Consider the following 24,380-nt stretch of genomic DNA (forward strand, 5'->3'; position numbering starts at 1 on the left):
TAAACCCATAGCGTATCATACATTATGGTACCACCCACAGGCAACAAAGACCAATGGTGTTCCTCACATCATGGTACTAACCACAGACAACAGTCAAACCTGTGGTGTTCCTCACACAGTGGTACTAATCAGAGCCAACGTAGACCAGCGATGTTCTTCACATAGTGGTACTACTGATAGGTAACACAGACCCATTCTGAACACAGGGGAACCGACACATTCCAGCGCAGTGTATGGCACCTTTTCTCGCATGAACATTAGTCCACACAGCCGAGTGCCCCCCGCCTCGGTGGGATACACACGATGGTACTAACCACAGGCAACTCTTAGACCCGTAGTGTTCCTCGCATAAGGGTACTAATCACAAGTAGTCTCATGGTTCTAAATTCATCATCCCTTGGTTGCTCCTTTTAGTCGCCTCTTATGACAGGCAGGGGATATCGTGGGTGTATTTTTCGTCTGCACCCCCCACCCACAGGGGTCATTCAGTACTGGTAAGGCTCTATATTTACAAATGAAGGGCTATCTTGGGTTTTAAGGTTTTCTTATAACCACATAGCACATAAAACACTTAGTTTCGACTGCCTAATAGCTTCAAGATCATGTGGATGCAACCTCATTCCAGGCACTGGCACATCCTTGATTATGTCATTACCCAGCAGTGTGACAAGAAGGACATAACTTAATACCAGGACAGCAAGAAATATCAATGATTGCTGAACAGATCACAAACTTTTTATCTGTCAACTCAGGATCTCCATATGCCCTAAACTATTTAGGTATTTACAAAACATGCCCAGAAGAAAGTTTAACACATTTAAATTTCAGGATGAATCACCTGCCACAGTTTTCAGAATATGATGAATATGCAGCTGACAGTTAATCCAATTAGCACATGTGATCATCAAGATTGGGCCAGTTTGCAGAAGATAATCACAAAGTCAGCTGAGGAAAATATTGGTTTCGTAAAGCAGAAGAGGCAAGAATGCTTTGACAACGAGGAAATTATGTGTCATCAATGCAAAAAGGGAAGCCTATTTATACATCTTCAAGATTCATCCTCCCAACACGAAGAAAGCACATCATCGAGAACTCAAAAGAACATATCAGACAAACATAACAGAAATTAGGAATATCTGGTGGCAAGAGAGCTTTCTTCAGCAACAACTCTACCACTCTTACTGATAGCCATGAAATCTTCAAGCATTGGAAGGAGCATTTCTCCACCCCTCTAAATTCCTAAAAATACAGATTTTCACTCTCATCCTCAAAATTTGGGAAGTCAGAAGTAGCTGGTGAACTAAAATGCCACTATCATCATAATTTTCAAGAAAGGTAATTGCAATGTTTGTGGCAACTATCATGGTATATCACTACATCTATTGTAGACAAAAAAATTCTTGCAAGAATTTTGTTTAATCACCTCCAGGTTATCTCTGAGAGGGTCCTCCCAGAGTCCCAGTATGGGTTTCGAACCTCCAGAAGCACAACTGATAATTTTCTGTGCAAGGCAACTTGAGGAAAAATGCAGAGAGCAACAGAATCCTCTCTTCTTATTCTTGTATGACCTGGAAAAGGCATTTGACTCAATTCCAAGACCTGCTAAGTAGGCAGTGCTGAAACACTTTGGCTGTCCTCAGAGTTTGTTGATTTGGTTCAGGCTCTCCATGGTGGCATGATCGGGCAGGTTTGCCATCGGAATACGATATCAGATGAATTTTCTATTGCTCGTGGAATGAAACAAGGCTGTGTGCTCTAACACTATTTGTCACCATGTTATATGAATCGCCTAACGAACAACCTAGGTGTGGAGGTCAGGTATTGTTTTGATGGAGGGCTTTTCAACCTAACCAGACTTCACTCCTGGAGGCTCAACCAAGTTACAAAGATAACCAAAATGTGTTTTGCAGATAATTATTCACCAGAGCAATTGCAACAGTCCATTAACTGCTACAAGAATGCGTGTGATTGTCTTGATCTCACCATCAACGCTCAAAAGACCCAGCTCCTGGCAGAACCTTCACCAGGCTCAACACTTCCACATTTTAACATCTCCATCTAAGATACTCCAATGGAGCAGGTAGACCATTTTTCATACCTAGGTAGTATCCTATCCGTATGCTGTAATTGTGAGCAAGATGTAGAGAAGACAATTTGCTGCCCAGGCAGTATTCGGGTGACAATCACACTGGCAAGTGGCCAGCAAGTTGCACCCAGGAGCTGTGTGAGAGAGAGAACGGCTGCCGAGCAAAGAGGGAGATACTTTCAAATACCATATTTACGCAAATAATCCCATCATATTTTTTAAAAAATTTAGGCACGAAATTTTATTTGCATCAAGGTTCCTGGTTCATGTAGTTTTCGATGTTGGGTGTACAGTTATGTTTTGTGTAACCGCAGTATGAAAGAAAACTGCTCCCATATGTCATATTTAAACAGAAAACAATTCAGACTTCTAATTCAAAACTCCCTTTACATTTTTGAAAGTAGTACTTTACAGAGTAATTTAAATTTGAAATTTCTCAGCGTCACGATAGAACGCATCTTCTGGAACGTGCAGGGGTAGCTTTCCGCACTTTCACTCGCTTCGGTGTGTCTACAGTATGTTTCATAATTGCTAAGTTTGAGTGAAATCGTAATTTGTTCGTATTCAGTGTTTTAAGGAACGTCACAACATCATGTAGCAGGCAGTATGCAGAGAAGCAGAATCCGCAAACACTGGCGATGCCAACAGTTGGTGAAAAGATGTGGCTCATAATTATAATCAATTCGTACGCACCGAACAATATTGTCAATTTACATGTAACCAATCTCATGATTAGACCTGTATTGAATTTGATATAATATGCTTACAATATTGTGATTTTTTATTTCCCACCTTTTCAATACAATTGGTTTTATGTTAGATCATAATGCTACAACACTGTTTTATAGAGACATGTTTCGCTTGAATTTCAAGCATCCTCAGCCTATATAATCATCTCAAGGTTAAGACCTGTCGTATTTGATTAGTTTTGATAAATTTGTGCTTAATTATAACTCTAACAATAAAGTAATACAATATATAAACATAGGAATTTATGAACACATTAATAGTTTAACAATATGAATGACTATACTAAAATTGGAATAACTGTTAATTCTAAAGATATTGACATCCAAAACACAGTGTCTTCAAATGTTGAAAATTTGGCTAAAATTGTTTTCTCAAAGTTCTAGTTTATTAAAAACAATTGTAATTTGACTTCTACGTTAAAACTTGAGTCGTAGTTATAGTTAAAACTATTGGTGTCTTAAAATTAAAATCTTGGATCCGTTTGGAATTCAGCTTCTTGTTTTAATTTTGAGGCTTGCTACAGTAATTTAATAGTTTTGGACAGTAAAATATTGAATTAGCCTAGTTAGTTTTCATTGAACTAGTCTTGTTTTTATGATCAGATTTTCCATTGGTAGTTGTTTGTATTTATGAAGTATTTAGTCAAAAGGGACGTCAGTCCAAAATCTTGACGAGTTGATTAGTTTCATTCATAATATTTGAATGATGGTGCGTCCCTTTGACTGCTACTACGAAACCTTGTGGACTTTGTTACATTACGGTGACTATTATCTGTTGTGGTTCTACTCCTAGGAGATTTTACTTACTTTTTGAAATTTTTTTGTGCTAAGATGCACGTGTTCTTCAATGTACAGATCTAGTTTTCATGCAGTGAGTAGGGTACGTGGTGCTAATGTCTTAAGTTAAGTTAAGAGTTAAGTTAAGAGTAGGTTATGTAAACTACTACTCATTTACTTACTACATTTGCTGCAACGTTTATATTAATTTATTTTGACTTTTGTCACTGATATTTAATGAGCTAATTTTAGAAAAGATTAAGTGAATTACTCTTTATTGAACATCAGTTCACGAAATCCTTCAATCCATGATGTTGTAGGATCTCGTCCACTATCCACCTCCTTTATCTTTAGCAGTCATTTTCTGTCCTTGTTTATCTTGATTTATGTTTGTTTTTATTTGTTCTAAATTTAATGACATTTTCCATGTTTTTATTACGCCTATTTCATTTTAAATTTTAAAGTCCAGTTGTTAACAGCTAAGAAGTTACAAAGGGAAATACAGTGGTGTCAACTGAACATATTGTTAGACAACAAAACTCAAAGCATGGCTTAACCAGATGGCTATAGAAAATATCTTTTTATAAACATAGAGAAATAAATAACAAAATCTGTATTTTGAAAATATATTACTACTACAAAAAAAGACAGGCATTTCTTCAGGGTAAACATTTTATGATTTTGCCAATTATCATGATAACTAGAATACTAACCTGGCACATGTCTTGATGGTGACCTGTGAACCACGCAGTAAGAAAAATCCCCAGTATTCAAGAGTATCATCTGGGAGGACCATACTCTTCTTGAGATGAATATATTTCTTATTGTGGCTCAATTTAGGCACACTTTGTAATTGGAATGCATGAAAAGATGAATTCATCGTCAATACTTGTTCCTGGAAAACACAAATAACAAATATTAATAGTGTACTCTAGTGCTGGGTCAGTATTGCTACTGTTCAGTAGTAGCAGTGTTTCAAGATATATGAGCTCTCATCCACATAAAGCATAATCTATTACCATATGGGAAACAAAACAAAACAAACAAACCCCATGGCACTACAGCCCTTGAAGGGCCTTGGCCTACCAAGTGACCGCTGTTCAGCTCGAAGGCCTGCAGATTACGAGGTGTCATGTGGTCAGCAAGACTAATCCTCTCGGCCATTATTCTTGGCTTTCTAGACCGGGGCTGCCATCTCACCATCAGATAGCTCCTCAATTCTAATCACGTAGGCTGAGTGGACCTCGAACCAGCCTTCAGGTCCAGGTAAAAATTCCTGACCTGGCCGGGATTCGAACCCGGGGCCTCCGGGTAAGAGGCAGGCACGCTACCCCTACACCACGGGGCTGACACCATATGGGAAACAGTCCCTCATAATTTTAATAGGAAGACTAAAAATTAACTAAGCATATCCAGCTGCCAGTCATGAAAGATCTGGGTAAGTAGTTTTCTTCCTTATCGCACATTCTAGTTCTAATTTCCCAAACTCATACTCAATAGATTTATGACCATAAGTCAGCACTAGCTGGTTAACTCACAGTGCCTCTGTATGTGCGTATTTTTTTTTACAAGAGTATACACGCAGTCCCCCAATGCCACAATCCATCATAATCATCATCAACTCCCCTTCTCCAACTGACACGAGGCAAGGGAAAATATAGCTCCTCTCCATTTCATCCCATCTCTCCACCATTCCTCATCCAACACAGTCCAGGTTCCATTGTCCTATGCTGTTCTTCACAAAGTCCATCCATCATAATTTTGGTCTCCCTCGTCCTCTCTTCCCTGTCGTCTGTCTTTCATGTGCTTGTCTCGGCAATCTTTCTTCTTTCATTCACTTGACATATCCAAACCACTTCAATCGGTTCTGTTCCAGTTTGTCATTTAGTATTTGCACATTTCGCTCTTTGTGTATGTTTTCATCCCTCCTTATCTTCTGTACTGTACACCTCAGGAATTTCATTTCAGCTACCTGTACTCTACTCTCATCTCTCTGACAAAGGACCCTCACGAATGCGAGGTTGCAGGTGTGATGTCTAGTAAGGGGCATCTGAAAGTGTTAAGTAACAACTGAGATGGGAAACAATATTAGCTGTTAATTACGCACCATGTCCACAGCAAAAGAGTGTCCAGGCGGAACAGAGATCAAGCTTTATTGGAATGTATGTGTTACACTTCACAAACTGGACTTCATCGACGTTCACAAAATGTTCAAAACTAACCTTTAACTTGTACCATGACCACGGAGTGTAAAATGACATACCACAGTGATCACAAAAGTTACCAACAGGAAGATCAAAGGCCGACACCTTGGAAGTTATGAATTGCTCAAGACGATCAGCTAGGTATCCACTTTTACAGAATGTATAGATAATCATATTGATATGATGTGGTGATGAGAACTGATGGAAAGTGATAGCATGCAACCGAATGTGAGACAGTATGTTGTGCAGTTTATTGTGAAACTGGCTATTCTTTATGGCGTAACTGCAGATGGTGCACTAGTATGTTTTGTAAGCATGAAAAAAATGGGCATCCAGAGGTTGAATTTGTCCCATGGTTCCAGGTGGTAAAATTGCAATTCACACACTTTCTAGGAGGGTTGGTTTTCTTTAACACAGTATGATTTTATAGGCAGACCGTGCCTTTGCTGGTGGGACCTAGTGTTTACAGTGCACTATGGCTTCTGGTCTGGGCTAGAGCAATTTTGTTACTTTCATTGATCTGTCTCAGCTTTATCCTTGGCTCTGACAAAATGAAAGTGACTGAGGTATGAGTGATGCTAGTAATGCCATTCCTTCTGCAGCCAGTCCCTGCTATGAATGGTGTGAAAATATTGCTCACAGGGTCGGTTGGTCATTTCAGTGGGCTTGGCAGACTGATATGTAATAGCAACTTCTGGCTCGGTGAGCAAAGCAACGGGAAACTACCTCACTCCTCATTTCCCTAGTACGCCTCTTCAGTGATGCCTAGGCCAAATATGGCAGCTGATGGCAGAGCTGTTGAGGATCCAACCAGCCTTCGGGCTGAGGACTAAACATACATACATACATACATACATACATACATACATACATACATACATACATACATACATACATACATACAGGCAGACTAGGAGTCAAGCAACAGCAAGTTATTTTCACCAGCTATGGGCCAAAATCAGTGTTCATAAGCTGCAATTCTGGTAAGCCCATTTTCCCACTCTTGCTTGCTGTGACGTAAACATTCCCTACTGCCCTTCCTACGTCCCTGATATGCGACAGAATCACTGGAGGCAGACAATCTCCAAGTTCTCGCAGCACAATAAATAATGCAGACTAACAGTAGGCATAATTGTATACGAATTGGTTAAGGCATTGATGTTTGTTGCTCGTGCTATAACTCTCTTGGTACCTTTACCTGTCAAGGCGCCTTTCATACGCATTTCCTCATCAAATTCCAATTGAAATCTATAATTTTGACCATAATGGTCACAAGGGGTCCGTACTGACTTTAATCAATGTTATGTGTACAAGTTGACATGCCAGGAGTGCACTAAACAGTAGGTAGTATAATCAGGGAGAAGCGTGGCAGTGCGTTACAAAGAACATGTCAATGCCAGAAAACATGACAAATATTCGGCCATGTATGAACATATGCATGACAATAACCACCATTTCACGAATATCGAACGTGATATAGTTTTGTTACACCCCTTGCAAAAAGGTAAACACATGAATGTACTCGAAAAATTAGAAATTTGCATATCACAAAAGCAGAACAGGAAGAATAGTTTAAATGAACACATGGCAGAAGAAAACCCGTTATTCAAATGAGCAATCCAATATCCCAGAAAAGAGAAAGAAAGAAAAAGGACAAAATGAAGGACACAAGTGGACAGGCCGACCTCCCAACGGCTCTACACAACTGTTTGTACAACAGATAAATCTATGTAATAATTAGTTCATAAATATTATGAGTGATCTGTTAGGTCTGTTCAATTGGTATAAATCCCTTATTCAGTCTATGTTCAGCACGGCCGCCATTACATGCACACTACTATCGAGTCAACACAACTCTGATATTATTTGAAAGGAAGAATATTCATATGTAGAGCAGTAGTCTGCTGTAACCTATTTTTTCTTTTTCTTCCTTGAGATGTATACTGGTATGAACCAAATCTTTTGCAGCAGTGCCGGTCAACGCACATACTACATTGTTTCATAGTAACGATGAAAACCACAGAACGTATGCCATGAGGGCTTTGTACTCCACAATAAGTGATGCAGCCCGCACGGTGATCTCAATGTATTAATTGCCTGTATTCTTTTCTGCTCTCCTTATTTTTTGCATTCTTGTACTTTCATCATCCATCAATCAGGTCTAATATCTCCTGAGTTACCCATTGATTCTTAGTTGATCTTTCCTTTCTTCCTAACTTTTCTTCAGCAGCCCTACTGACATTCTTCACAACTGTCCATTCTGCCTCTATTGTGTTTCCTTCAGCCTTTTCATTTAGTCCTTGTGCAACATGTTCCTTGAAACAATCCTTCACACCCTTTTCTTTCAACTTGTCTAGATCCCATCTCCTTGCATTCCTTTCTTCAATTTCTTCAACTTCAGATGACACTTAATGACCAACAAGTGGTAGACAGAGTCCTCGTCTGCCCCTGGGAAAGTGTTGCATTCCACCACATGGTTTCTGAATCTCTGCCTAACTTATCATAATGAAGTCTATTTGATACCTTACAGTGTCTCCAGGTCTTATTCACGTATTCAGCCGCCGTTTGTGGCAAGGACTAAATTATGATCAGTGCAGAATTCAACCAACTGACTTTCTCTTTCATTCCTTTGTCCCAACCCAAATTCTCCAACTGCATTACCTTCTCTTCCTTGGCCTACTAGTATATTCCAGTCTCCCATCACAATTAGATTTTCATCACCTTTTATATATTGTATTAAATCTTCTCTCTCTTCATACATTCTTTAAATATCTTCATTAGACGCTGAAATAGTAGGCATTGGCCTGGTGTCTATCCAGACAACAATAATCCTTTTACTATGCTGGTTGTAGTAGCTTACCCGCTGCCCTATTTTCTTGTTCATTATTAAACCAACTCAAGAAGTACCTGACGACTTGAAGAATGCTACCGTCATCACTATCTTCAAGAAAGGCGATCGTAGTGTATGTGGGAACTACCGTGGTATATCGCTTTTGTCAACTGCAGGTAAAATTTTTGCAAGAATTCTATTAAACCAGCTCAGAATCTCAGAGGATTTTGCCTGAGTCTCAATGTGGTTTCCAAACCTCCAGAGACACACCAGATATGATCATCTGTGCTAGACAACTCCAGGAAAAATGCAGAGAACAACAGCAGCATCTGTATTTAGTTTTCTATGATCTGGTAAAAGCCTTTGATTCAGTACCAAGATCTGCTACGTGGAAAGTATTGAGAGACATTTCGGATGTCCTGAACGTTATGTGGAATTGGTTCAAGCTCTTCATGATGGCATGTCTGGACAGGTTCTTCATGGTAACTCAGTATCAGATTCGTTCCCAATCACTCATGGATTGAAACAAGGCTGTGTGCTTGCTCCTACACTCTTTCGCACTGTACATGGCTGCCATGCTGCATGAATCATCTGCAAACAAGTTAGGCATGGAGATTAAATTTTGTTTAGATGGAGGCCTTTTATATCTGGCAAGACTTCGCTCACAAAGACGTACACTACTCTGGTTACCCGGGTGACAGAACTGCAGAATAATAAATAATAAAATAAATAAATAAATAAATAAATAAATAAATAAATAAATAAATAAATAAATAAATAAATAATAATAATAATAATAATAATAATAATAATAATTGTACCGGGTGGTACACCTCCACGCCGCTAATTCAAACTTTGCGCCAGTTGAAACTCCTCTACTGGAGGAAGTCTGAACTTTATCTACAGTGTTAATTCTCAAGTTTCTCAGAAGATGTCCCTACTTGTAAATTTTGAAGTTTCTGAACTGGGTCGTTTTTGATGTATTTTTGTTTTGCCTGTAGTAAGAAGTGTGGACATTCTCTTCCAGATGGCACTACTGAAGGACTACAATTATGCACCCTAGTGCGAAGTGAAAGAACTGTGTTTTGGAGAAATTTTGCGTTCATAAGTTTGTTCTTTGTTAAATTTCTTTCAGTTATTGTTTAAGTTGGCAATATTAACCCTTTCTTTCCGCCAGTTTTGAATTCGACCAATAAGGAATTTCTGTAATTAATTTTCCACCAATAATGTGTTTCTTCTTCATCTAGTGTAGGGGTTTTCGTTGTTAGCCAATAAAATTATTATGGGCGGGTGTTCTCATTCCTGAAACGCCTCAAACTTTCCACGAGGGTATATAAACTGCTGACTTTCGGGTCTCCGGGCCACTTCAGTAACATCTATTAGTGTGTAAAGTACGTAGCAGGGGGTGGGAAGCGCCTCTTTCTTCGGGCAGCAGTTCAATCACCAGGTAATGGCCTTTTAATAACTTCTTTTCTTGCTAGCTCAGCAGTTTAACTCTCAGGGCAGGTCCGAAGCCTTTTACCATGAAACTTTCCTCTAAAATGTAAAGACGCTTGATATCAATTCTATCCTTTTAAACTACAAACTGGGATAGAGAGTGCTTAACCTCTCGAGCTCCCACTCATATTGCTTTGAGGTGAACTTATTTTCTCAACCGTTTCTTCCCTTCTAGTGTAATGTAAATCGTTTTCTTATATAAGTCACCTCTTTAGTATGGGATTAGCCCTTGCATTAGTGGCCTAGTGCCAGGTAGGTTTTAGTAAAGTATATTAGGAGTGCAGTTTCGCCTCCTCTCAAGTTGGTATTGTGGAGGCCATGTAATATTTCTGTTTCTTCACTGAATAGGCCTCAGTAGGTTGGGTATTTTTACCCCTGTGTATATGTCCTTGGAGGACAGCTTGAAAGTGGAGTTTGGTGTGGCCTTTGATAGGCTTGAACTTAAGAGCGGGTTGCTCTTTCTTAAAATTTGTTTCTGCGTGCCTCGAGGAGGCTTTACTGTGTAGTTGGGAGCAAGTGCTCCTGGGCATGATTGGGGTTTTCTGCCCCTTTGTCGAATCTTGTATTTGGGTAAAGTTGGGCTAATTGCTCAAGAATTGTGAGTCCGGGGCTCGAAGCCCAAATTCTGTAAAAACGGTAATTGTACATTCTTAAATTGTTGATATTCAACTGTGTTTCTGTTATTCTTGTTATTTCTTGATCTTGATAAGGAAATATAACGTTGTTAAATTTTATCTTAACTTTAATTTCGTATTTTGAGACCTGTTCACCCCCGCACCTTCTTTCACCTCTGCACATCCACAATACTCCGTAACAATAATAATAATAATAATAATAATAATAATAATAATAATAATAATAATAATAATAATAATAATAATAATAATAATAATCATAATTAGCAAAGTGAAATTAAAACTAGCCACAAACCTCTCCCCAATAGAAACAAACAAATCAAAGTATGCAACCTTTACCTATACCAATCCGATCATACATCAAATTGCCAACCCTTTAAAGAAACATGAAATTAAAATAGCTTTTAAGACCCAAAACTCAAATCAAAAGTTGTTTTTCAACCACAACACAATAAATTCTGACAACAATAAATATTCAGGTTCCGGCATTTACAGACTTAAATGCGCCAAGTGCAATAGTTCGTATATCGGTCAAACCGGAAGAAGTTTTACAACCAGATATGCCGTACATTTCAATGCCCAGAAGCATAACAAACACTCAGCAATGAGTAATCACATAAAGGATACAGGACATAGCTTCACTACAACTGAACAAGATCTTCAAATTTTAAAAAGAATCAAAAAAGGCAGACTCATGACCGAGTTCAAGAATTTGTACATTTTCTTGGACCAAAAATACAACATAAATAAAAACCTAAATGATCCAATAGACAACAAGCCCTCTATATAATCAAATAATTTTGTTTAATAAGTTAAATCTTCAAGACAAGAAATTCTCCGAAGTTTTTAAGACAATATCAATAAGCATCCCCACTACGCCGATAAATATATCACACTCCTCTTCCTCACCCAATCCACACACAACTCCCTCCCATACGCCAGCCACAAGCCCACAGCCCCGCCTTCTCAGGTCCACTCCCCTCCACCAAGATGTCACACGTACAATACGAGGAGCAGAACGTTAGTGATTGCCAGTATTCCAAAAACCACTTAAGCAACAAGATAACAGCTCAACAACACTAAAGGTAAGCGTAAACACCACAGACTCAAAATTTAAGCGTAAACCTCATCTCTTTTCCTTCATTCTTTCAACTCAATTAATTATGGATTTCTCCTTCCTTTCAGAAATTGCATCTCCTGCTCAAACACCTGCAGAACTACAACAGTCAGTCAACTGCTTTAAAACTGCATGTGATCGCTTTGGTCTTGCCACTAATGCGAAAAAAAACCGAAGGTACTTGCACAACCTGCCCCAGAATTAACACTTCCTGAGTTCAGTATTTCCATTTTAGACACAACACTGGAACAGGTTGATCACTTTTCATATCTTGGAAGCATCTTGTCTAAACGGTGTACCTGTGAACAATTTATTTACCTGTGAACAAGACGTTAATAAAAGAATTAGGGCTGCTCATGCAGCATTCGGACGGTTAATGCATAGAGTCTTCATGAACAACACCCTAAAACTGCATACTAAACTCATGGTGTACAAAGCTGTTGTCATTTCCACGCTGCTGTATGGCTGTGAAACTTGGACACACTATCACCATGATATCAAAAAACTTGAGCGCTTCCACCAACAGAAAATGAGATTCATATTGAATATTAAGTGGGAGGACTACGTGACAAACACGGCAGTTCTCGACAAAGTGCAGCTAAATAGCATTGAGGCAACAATCATCGCTCATCAATTGAGATGGTTACGCCATGTTTACTGCATTGGTGATACCAGGCTTCCCTGCCAAATTCTTTATGGTGAACTTTGCACTGGCAGTAGACCTCATGGAGCCCCTCTTAAGTGTTTTAAGGACCAGCTGAAACACATCATGAAGACAACTGGTATAGATATGCAGACATAGGGATAATGTGCTGTGGACCGCTCTCTGTGGCGGAACACTACATCCACCGCTGTCAACTTGTTTGAAAGAGAACACCGCAGACATCAAGAGGCCAAGCGACAAGCAAGAAAACTCCGTCAATTACAACCCCGCCCTCCTCCACACATTCAGTGTGATTTGTGTGACATATGTTTTATGCCAGGATTGGTCTGTTTTTTCATCGTAAACACATCCATAAACTGAGTTGAACTGGCCAGTGTATGCAGGAAGAAGTTATATATACTCGGATCAAGTTACAGCCGACTATGACTATTAAACCAACTCCTGCATTTCCCCTGTTTAATTTTGTATTGATAATTCTGTATCTCAATGAAAATAGATACTTAGTTTCAACATATTGAATACTACATAATGTAATCTTATATATTATCATGCTCGATTAACATATTACATTTTTTAAATGTGCATGTTTCAGCTCATTAAGCCATCATCGACATTGCTAAAGACATACAAATGTGTGTACATTATTGAATATATGTCTATAAAGTCTTATATAACTTAATATAAAATATGTGTTAAAAGTTAGTGCAGTAAAATATGAAGTAATGACAGTAAAATATTGTGAATAAAAATTATTAACTCCATTCAATGAAATCTTTGTTTCATACCATCCAATGAAATCCTTGTTTCATAAGTATAGTCTTGCTCTAATTTTGCAGCTGTCATGTACACTGAGTGGCCAAAAGTCATGGGAAGACACTGGATGTGATGTTAATAACAAGTTGCTTCTTCACAAGCCCTCAAAACGGCAGCAATACAGCGAGGCATTGACTCGACAAGGTGTTGGAATCATTCTGGAGGGATATGGACCCACATATCCTGCACTGCTACCCACAAATGGTCTTGCGAAGTTGGTGCGGGATTCATGGAGCATACACCAGCATCCCATAAATGCTCGATTGGATTAAGACTGGAGGATCTAGAGGGCCAATCCATGGTTGTAACTTCACTGGAGTGCTCCTCCAACCACCTGCGTGCCACCACAGAGCGATGACATGGTGCACTGTCCTGTTGAAACATGGCATCTCCATCAGGGTACTCTGGGGCCAGAAAGAGATGCATATGGTCTGAAAGAATGTCTGCATAATGTGCATCTGTCAGCGCTCCCTGCACCCAGACAATATCACCTAATTGCTACCATGAGAATGCTGCCCAGACCAGAAATCAGCCACGCCACACTCTCACACGCCCATCAGCTCGATACAACTGGAACCAGGATTCATCGGACCATACCACACGCCGTCACTGTTCCATGGTCCATTGCCGATGGTTGTGGGCCCGTGCACATCATTGAGCTCTGTGTCGAGGTGTCTGCAAAGGGACACCAGTTGATTGTCGGCTGGTGAAGCCTATGCGGTGCAGTTGCCTCCCTACAGTCCTGGTAGATATAGGTTCCTGACTCCCAACTTTCAACTGGGTAGTGATCTGACTCACAGTACCCAGTCGAACGCCCAGAATGGTTCTGCGGAGGCAACGTGATATCCGTTCGTAAAACACCTGTAGTCTTCCCGTGCGGTGGTTTACGCGGGTGGTAACATTCTCTCTGCGATATTGAAGATCCACCCTCAACACTGTTGACCTCAGAAAACTGAATTCACATGTAATCTCCGCAATGTTATGACCCATGCGCCGTGCACTGATGATCGTCTTACAATCAAAGTCAGTTAACTTGCGATGTGTTGCCATCTTTATGACACTGGTGTCTGTGAGAGACTACTCAGCCATGCTGCAGCTAGCCGTAGTGCTCAGGGGTCATACACGGCACATTTTCTAATGGGACACCCCTTACCGTGAATTTTGGCCACTCAGAATTCCATATACAGAATTGAAAAGGTGACTAGAAATTATTCTTCATACCTGAAGAAGGTGCCTGCCCACGTAATTAAGTATAAACAGGCCTCATGGCCAGGAGGAGTATGTTATAACAAAATATATTTAAAGTTAAAAATTTCATGACTGTTCCGTATTGAATAGAGAAATATACAATATTAAATACGAGTACGGTTTGAAAAGTTCTCAGAATCACCGCTAGATGTCAGTGCTAGAGCAACGAGGTTCCCGCGCAATAATCGCACATCCTTTTTGTGAGTGAACACGTGGCGTGTCAGTGCTCTAGCTGCAGGAGTGTGGTAGTGACGACTCTTTGTTGTTGTTCCCGCGTAGTGATTTGTGACAATGGAAAAAACTGAGATTCGAGCAGTGATTAAATACTTTGTAAAGAAAGGTATGAAAGCAAAGGAAATTCATGCCGACTCTGCTCCTTCATTTTCAACTGTTGCCAAGTGGACCAGCGAGTTTAAATTTGGTCGGGAGAGCTTGGATGATGATCCGCGTAGTGGACGGCCAAAAAGTGTTACGACCCCAGAATTTATTGCAAAAGTGCATAAAATGGTCATGGAGGATCGTCGACTGAAAGTGCGGGAGATTGCTGAAGCTCTAGGGATGTCTTCTGAATGGGTATATTATATTTTAACCGAAGAATTGGGTATAAAAAAATTATCCGCAAGATGGGTGCCGCGGCTCTTGACACTGGACAATAAACGCACCAGATTGGAAATGTCCGAACAAAGTCTGGCCCGTTTTCAGTGCAACCAACAAGATTTTTTGCGCCGGTTTGTGACTACAGATGAAACTTGGGTCCACTACTATAACCCAGAGACAAAACAGCAGTCAAAGCAGTGGCAACATGCTGATTCACCACCACCAAAGAAAGCAAAGGCAGTGCGTTCGGCCGGAAAGGTCATGGCCTCAGTTTTCTGGGATGCAAAAGACATTCTGCTGATAGATTATCTTCCTACTGGCCAAACAATTACGGAGCAATACTTGCAAACCTCCTGGACCAACTACGGGAAAAGATACGCAAAACAAGGCCTGGTTTGGCAAGGTAAAAGGTCATCTTTCATCAGGACAACGCTCCACCGCACACAAATGTTATTGCCATGGCAAAACTTTATGAACTGGGGTACGAATTCTTGCCACATCCACCTTATTCACCTGATTTGGCACCATCAGACTTTCATCTATTCCCCAACCTGAAAATTTTCCTTGGTGGACGGAGATTTGCTACAAGCGAAGAACTGACAGCCGAATTGGAGAGGTATTTTGCAGGCCTGGAGGAATCTCACTTTCGAGATGCGATCAAGGCATTGGAACATCGCTGGACCAAATGCATTAGTCTACAGGGAGACTATGTTGAAAAATAAAAGCAGTTCCATCGAGGTAAGATACTTAATTCTAGTACATTCCGAGAAATTTTCAAACCATCTACGTAGAAGGAAGGATCCACCTTTCAATACTCCATTGTTAAGTTGAACCAAATAGAAGTTACAACCTGTTCATTTGGGACCGATTTCAACACATTTGAAGTGTCATCATACATGAGAGCTCAGAAGTTAGTCACGTTTGTAGTTTCCCCTTGATTTCAGCCATTTAGTAACACAGCTAAGCCATGTTAAGTATTATTACAAGGCCATATCAGTCAATCATCTAGACTGTCACTCTTGCAACTTCCAAACTTCGATAAACCATTCGTTAGTCTGGTCTCTCTACAGATACCCATCTGATATGGCTCCACCTATGGCTCAACTATCTTCTTCATTGGGGCACACAAGCCAAGTTCACATTGTTCACAGGGGAGGATGAAGTAATTATACCCTATATACTAGTCGCCGATAGTTAGAGCTCTTCCATGGATCAGTAGTAGAGTGCCGGCCTATACATCCCAAGATCACAGGTTCAAATCTGGCAAAGGCGGTTCAATTTTTGAAAAGTAAAAATAATATGTATCCGTGTGATACTCTTATGTTGTATGATGTTGGAATATAAAAGCTCTCTGATGATACATCTTAACAAAATTAATTAAAACTCACAAATAGGTTTCTGTACCATCTTGTAGAGTAAAATGGCATCAAATCAAAATGGTATCAGAGGCCATATTATTATTATCTCTTTTTTTGCTTTACGCCGCAGACACAGATAGGTCTTATGGCGACGATGGGATAGGAAAGGGCTAGGACTGAGAAGGAAGCAGCCGTGACCTTAATTAAGATACAGCCCCAGCATTTGCCTGGTGTGAAAATGGGAAACGACGGAAAACCCTCTTCAGGGCTGCCGACAGTGGGGTTTGAACCCACTATCTCCCAGATGCAGGATCACAGCTGTGCACCCCTAACCACACGGCCAACTTGCCCAGTATTATTATTATTATTATTATTATTATTATTATTATTATTATTATTATTACCAATAGTTCCTGTACAAACAAGCTATCACTGTGAGGCTGTCACTTCCTAACTGGTCATTCACAGTTCCAGCATCAATAATATGCTGGACAAGGCAGAACATTCTACTTTTGCACTTTATTCCTTGTACCTTAAGGAGTATACCTAATAGCATTTGAAATTTCCATTTAAGTAAAATAGACAAAGATAAACTTCTTTACCCACGCTATGGCTCTTCTACTTTTCTAAGAAAAGTACTGAAGAACAATAATTTACAGAAAAGTAACAAATGAGAAGGTCATGTGGTAACAATATAACAAACGAAACATCCACAATTCAGTAGTGTAGCTTAACTGTTTAGGAGTTTGCCTTATAGCCTTAATGTTGGGGTATAGAACCGACCAAGTTGGTTGATATTTAAGAGTGCCTAGATGCGCAGGTGACCTGTCAAAGGACTTAACAGCATACCCGAGAGCTCCTTTTCAGAACAACAGTACTTCAAGGAATGTTAAACAGTGAGCAGTCTGAATACGTCAGTACAGAGGAGCGTCGGGATGTGTTCCGGTAAAGGGGGATAACTAGGAAGAGATAGAAGACTACAAAGTGTTCTTAACGGGTATCAAGGGCAGAATGTGGGGTAGGATTAACCATCAGGCACACGAAGATTTGTTACTGTTACAGTGTATTCACCATGTGAGACTATAGATGAGGATGAAGTATTTTCTGCACACTTTATCTTGGTGCATTTGTGTACGGGGGTGAGGAGTAAGGAGGGAGCTGTCCCGGTATCGACAGTGCTGCCTGGTGCTGCCAACTGAATGAAAATGAAATCTGAATTGAATCAAGAATATGATCCATCGATATGAAATTTCTAAACCGGTATCATCCTAAGCCAACAACTATGTCGCATACACATTATATAACATTATAAAACATTTCTCGATGCGAATCTTGTTCCTAGCATGAATTCTATACTTTGGCTTTGTTGTGTAAATAACAACAGTACTAGTACGTAAAGTGTACACCAGATGTCGCACAACGATGCTTAAGCGATTCATAGTTTGTGTTTCAAAGGTTGCCAGTACGAATCTCGAAGATCGCCAAGGTCGACCGATTCAGCACTAGGATGTAAATGCACCAAGATAAAGTGTGCGGATAATACACAAGTTTTAAGAACGAGTGATATTTAAAGAAAAGCACCCCTGCCACATGCTACCACGACACTCTCTTGTTGCTAGGGATTTACCTAGTTCGTACCAACTGAGGGTTTACCTCCACTGGGTCTCTTTTACAGCATAAGGGGGTTAGACTTCGTTTAGACATGTGTCTTAATTTATCACCATTGGTTTGTTTACAGCATAAGGGGTTTGACTTCATTATCTTAGAATTGTTTACTGTGCTGCAGTTGGTGATGACATCTATCTCTGTTGAATTCTGGGAGTGATACCATATTGCATAAATTTTAACCAGGAGCTATTGATGTGAATGCTATGGAAAATGTTGCGCAATTTATGATATTTGAATTTCGTTACAAAAATAAATATTCTTCTGCAGGCAGGCTGGTGTGGGTCCATGGCTTTGGCCATGAGAACATAATTCTCCTAGAAGTATTATAATTTACAGTAAATTATTCACCATTTGAAATAATATGATTTACAGTATGCTGGGAAGCGAGTGATTATAAAAAAATACAGGTTTACTGGGTTTACAACTATGAGGGATAGTGTTAAGGAGCGATTTCAATGCAGGAATTGGGAACAGAACGGAAGGATATGACAAGGTAATAGGTAAATAAGGAGAAGATCATTGGAATGGATGCCCGGCTTCATGGCTAAATGGTTAGCGCGCTGGCCTTTGGGGGCTGGGTGTATATGTCATCTTCATCATCACTTCATCCTCATCACGACGCGCAGGTCGCCTACGGGAGTCATATCAAAAGACCTGCACCTGGCGAACCGAACATGTCCTCGGACACTCCCGGTACTAAGAGCCATACGCCATTTCATTTTTATTGGAATGGATACGTTTACTGTACTTCTGTGCTAGTATGGAATTAGCAGTTTTGTAAATTCATTCTTCAGGCATAAGGTTATTTACCACTTTACATGCGAGGATAGGGTCGCCAGACCCATAATAAACTCCATACATTGGCGGAAAATAATATCCAAACACCATGAAATAAGCAATGTAGAATACAGAAATTTAGGCAATATATTTGTCGAGGTAACATATTTAACTTATTAAAGATGCAATACTACAGGTTAATATGCACGCAAGAAAAGCCATCGCAAATGTGTCATTCTGGTCCATTAACAACGGGTGTAATCACCTGATTGTTGAATGCAGACATGCAAACATGCATGAAATTGTATCATACAGGTGCCGGATGTTAGCTTGTGGGATGGAGTTCCATGCCTGTTGCACTTGGTCGGTCAATACAGGGACGGTTAATGCCGGTTGTGGATGACACTGGAGTTGTCGTCCAATGATGTCCCATACATGCTCGATTGAGGACAGACCAGAGGATCGAGCAGTCCAAGGTAACATGTTGACACTCTTAGAGCATGTTGGGTTACAACAGCAGCATGGGGGCGTGCATTATCCTGTTGGAAAACACCCCCAGGTATGCTGTTCACAAATGGCAGCACAACAGGTCGAATCACCAGACGGATGTATACATCTGCAATCAGGGTGCGTGGAATAACCATGAGAGTGCTCCTGCCATCATAGGCAATTGCTCCCCAGACCAGATCTCCCGGTGTAGGCTAGGTCCAGTGTGTTGACGCCGCAGACAGGTGGAATACAGACGCTCACCTGGCCTCCTCCTAACCAACACACGGCCATCACTGGCATCAAGGCAGAACCGGCTTTCATCGGAAAACACAATGGACCTCCACTCCATCCTCCAATGAGCTCTCGCTTGACACCACTGAAGTTGCAGACGGCTGTGGTTTGGGGTAAGTGCAATGCACATCGCAGGGCATCTGGCTCAGAGCTGCCATTCAAGTAACCGATTTTGAACAGTTCGTTGCATCACTGTGGTGCCAAGTGTTGCTCGAATTGCTGCTGCAAACGCAGTCCACTGCGCCACAGCCATACGCCGAATACAACAGTCCTCCCTCTCAGTAGTGCCACAGAGACATCCAGAGCCTGGTTTTCTTGCGAGCGTACCTTCACGTGACCAATGCTGCCAGCATGCATGCACTGTGGAGACAGTCCTGCCAAGTCATTCTGCAATAGCACGGAAGGAAAATCCACCTGCACGAAGCCCTATTATACGGCCTTGTTCAATCGTAGTGAGCTGTTGATACTGGCCTCTTCATAGTCCTAAAGGCATTCTTGACCCACTCACAGTTACCCCGTCCAATCTCACAGGTAACTAACGCTCTTGCACAGTACAGCCCATATTTAAAGCAAACCTGGTGTGCAACGTCATGGGGCTGCTACTAGCGCCACGCTAATGCGATTTGCTAGAAATATGAATCGTCATCTTTCAGATGTATAAACACGCCTACCAAAATGTATTAATCTAGCACAACCCCTTCTTGGTGTTTGGATCCACCAGTATATATCATAAATAACATTGAACTCAGGAAATTTATTAGTGATCTGCAGTGAACAAAGTATCACTAGGACTAGGATAGAGAAAGCAAGACCTGTCTGCAGATAGATTAGGGTAGAGCAGTGGTATTCAAACTTTTTTGGTTGATGTACCCCCCACATCCAATTGTTTTACCTTCGTACCGCCTGAAGTACGAGTATATTGCGATAATACCAGAAATAATAAGTGACTGTTGGTGGATGATAAATAATAATAACTATAATCATCATCATCTTCTGCAGCTTATCCCGCTTGTTCAGGATACCTGCACGCAATGAGGCATGAAAGAGTGTGGCCAGGGATTTACGGTTGCATGCCCTTCCTGACACCATGGGATTTTCAGCAAAAAATCCCACCCCAACAACACTGGAAATAAAACAACGGTCACCAGGATGACAGGCAAGCATCTAAGCCGCTACACCATCCTGTTTGCCAATAATAAAATAATTCAATAATGTATTTTATATAATCATCTGTGGTCAAACGAAATCTCATGACTCCTTCGGAGTAAGTTTACAGAAGCAGCCCAAAACTGAGCAGTTAGCAATGGTTGGAGAACTATTCCTGGCATTTTCATTGCTTAACGATAGCCCAATTAATCGACCATTGGAGTCTTCTGTTCCATTCTCAGGCAAAGCGGGCAAGCCTTCAAAAGACAGACGGAGAAACATGGCTTTCTCGTAAGTGGAGTTATGAGGATTCATTGCCTAGCAGCGATACACACATGTGCGAATATAATTATTAATGCAATAATTACTATTGTACTGTATACACTGCTATGGAAGAAAAATCAAAGTGAATGAGTGGTTTTGGAAACAAAAAATTGAAAAAAGTGAGCATTTTACATACCTAGCCAATGGAAGGTACAAACTGACATCTATTATGGAAGGAATAGTTCGGAAAGGCGACTCTCTGTAGAGGCAGACAAAAACACAAATTCGAAACAAGATTTTATTGAAAATGAGCTGGCTCAGCTCTTTTCTGAACTGCTCACCGGAAACAGAAGGTACGATCAAGTTGCGTACCCCTCGAGACGACCCCGCGTACCCTAGTGATATAAGTACCACACTTTGAATACCACTGGGGTAGGGAATCTCCAGGTTGAGGAAATTAGATGTACATGGATTTGATTAGTGAATAATATTATTGGTTTTCACATCCCACTAACTACTTTTATGGTTTTCAGAGATGCTGAGGTGCCAGAATTTTGTCTCACAGGAGTTCTTTTACGTGCCAGTAAATCTACTGATATGAGGCCGACGTATTTGAGCACCTTCAAATACCACCGGACTCAGCCAGGATCGAACCTGTCAAGTTGGGGTCAGAAGGCCAGTACTGTACCATCTGAACTACTGATTAGTGGAAAGTTCCAAAGAGTGGACAATCACAAAGTTCTGGATATAGAAAGATAATACATGGTATAAAGGGAAGCTGCTGTAGAAACAGCAAGGGAATGCCAAGGAATAAAGCAAACGTCTTGGTGAAATGAAGTCAGTGCAGCCTGTGAATATTTAAAAAAATGTACAATTCAACCTGCTCTAACGGACGCCTTTATTCAGCGGACACCTCCTCATATGGACACGTTTCCACAGAACTGATTTTATTTAACGTAAGACATGTGCTAAACAAGCCTCATTTAAGCGGATACCTCGAATTTCGGACAGTGGACATCGCCATTAGTCTTATCCACTTGTCTTAAGCGGACATATTTACGCGTTCCAAGACACTGCCTTTACACAGGGCTCTGTCATCCTTTCTCTTAATAACATTCTGCAAACATATGGGAATCCCTTTTGCTGTTCGTACTATTTTGTGTCCAAGGAAAACAAAGAAACATACACAGGAAAGCCGTAGTAGCCGCGAGGTTAATAGTTCTGTAGCTCTTTATGAACCTTTCATTAGGATCATCTTGTCTTCCTATTAGCGTACATTCTGAGAATTCTAGTTGCCTGGGAATGTACGAGTGACTACTCACAAGTTACTGGGATTTTCCATAACTCCATTTTTCATAACTCAGATTGTCGCTAATAAGGTTGCGGTCAGCTAGTTCAGTTAAACTTGACAGGGAAGAGACTTTCATGTGCTGAATGCTGAGACAGAAATACCGTAGCATTTCAGTTGCCGAGTAAACATGAATAGGAGGGACACTGCAGTATATGAGTGGTTTAAATGTGTTTGAATAAAAGAAACTGTAAGTGAGTGGGCCAATGTTACAAGAAAAAGCATGAGAAATCGCAAATAATCTGAAAGTTGAGGTTAATTGAATAAAGAATGTGTGTGTCATGCTGGGTTGTTATTCCCTTTTCGAGAATATTTTGGCAAAGAAAAATGTGCTAAATTTGTAGGCCTACTCCCTGCTGAATGATTAATTCCTGAAGCCGTAATGAATGTAAAGGCTGCAAAATCACTAGTAATATCTCCCAGGCAAATATTTAATCAGAAAGTATTTAGAATAATCAAAATAAAGATGTATGCTCATATTTAAGGTGGATTTTTGACGTTAAAAGGTTCGATTAAATTTTTACAACCTTGTTTTAGCGGACACCTCTCGTAACAAACATTTTTGTATGGAACTGACGGTGTCTGCAGAAGGGAGGTTTGACTGTATGGCAAAACTGGCTCTAAACAAGAACTGATGATAGGGAATCGTACGTAGATAAGTAAACTTGTGTCCTTATCCCGAGGTAGTGCACCTCTTTTTCAGGCACATCCCCAATGGAGGTGAGCCACGGGTGCGATTTTACTTTCATACCAGCCCTCCTGCCATTCTAAAATCTTTGGGAGTACCGGGAATCGAACCCAGGCCTCCAAAGACAGCAGCTAATAGTAGGCCTACTAATCATTACGCTACAGAGGCAAACTGTACGTAGATGAAAGAAACAGAGTGAATCAAATCCCTCAAGAAATCATTAGAAGATTTTAGAAATAATGGAAAGGCTTGGTCAGTAGCAAGGAAACCTTTCTGGACTGTAATAATTTTAAAAAGAGAGGGAAAAGGGAAATTAATAGTGTTTCGGGTAAATCAGGAGAACCCATTGTAAATCCTACGGAATCATGGGACAGACCGAAGAAATATTTTGAAGATCCTCTCAACATAAAAGGATAATTTCCGCTGAACTCCCAAACAATGAAGTTCATGGGGAGAACGATGACAGTGAAAACATGCTTGAGGAAGCAGTAGGAATAGATTAAGTTAGACGTAAAGTGATGAAATAAAGTGGGAATGCAGTGATGAGATGGCTCCATAGAGTAACAGGATTAGCGTAGAATTTGGGTAAGATACCTTCCAACTAGATGAATCAGTAATTGCACTTATCTATAAACAAGGGAACAGAAAGCATTACAACAATTATTGAGGTATTTCATTAATAAGTATGCCAGGCAAGGTATTCACAGGAATTTTGGAAAGGAGAATGCGACCATTGGTGGAGAGTAAGTCAGGCTCAAGTAATTGACAACTGTTACAAGAGGACTAGAAAGTAATGTTTATATTCAAGAAATGGTAAATGATGCACCCCTACAGGAAAAGATACAAAAATCAAGGCTGCAGTGGAATGGACATGTTAAGAGAATTGGAGAAGAGAGGATACCAAGAAAGATGTTAGAAATTGAGTTGAAGGGAAGGAGACCTAGAGGAAGACCAAAGGACAGATGGCTGAAAGGTGTAAAGAAGAGCATCAAGGCAAGAGGTGGGAACTGGACGGCAGTGAGAGAAGAAAAGTGGTGGATGAACAGAAAACGATGGAGAGGCTTATGTTCCAAGCAGACTCAGCCTGGGGTTGGAAACTGCTCCAGATGATGATGACGATGATGATGTTTATGT

General features: G+C 40.4%; 1 protein-coding gene across 3 annotated transcripts in view; it reads right to left on the reverse strand.

Annotated features, from left to right (window-relative positions):
• LOC136877117 (uncharacterized) overlaps positions 1–24,380 on the reverse strand; it is a 120,730-nt gene that overhangs the window by 11,438 nt on the left and 84,912 nt on the right. For all 3 annotated transcript variants that reach the window (XR_010860715.2, XR_010860716.2, XM_067150934.2), the window contains exon 3: positions 4,326–4,507. Coding sequence is in view for 1 of the 3 variants with exons in the window: in XM_067150934.2 (XP_067007035.2) it covers positions 4,326–4,507 (182 nt within the window). In the remaining 2 variants the exon portion in view is untranslated. The remainder of the gene's footprint in view (positions 1–4,325; positions 4,508–24,380) is intronic.

This window comes from Anabrus simplex, chromosome 7 (assembly GCF_040414725.1).
Source record: "Anabrus simplex isolate iqAnaSimp1 chromosome 7, ASM4041472v1, whole genome shotgun sequence".
NCBI lineage: Eukaryota > Metazoa > Arthropoda > Insecta > Orthoptera > Tettigoniidae > Anabrus > Anabrus simplex.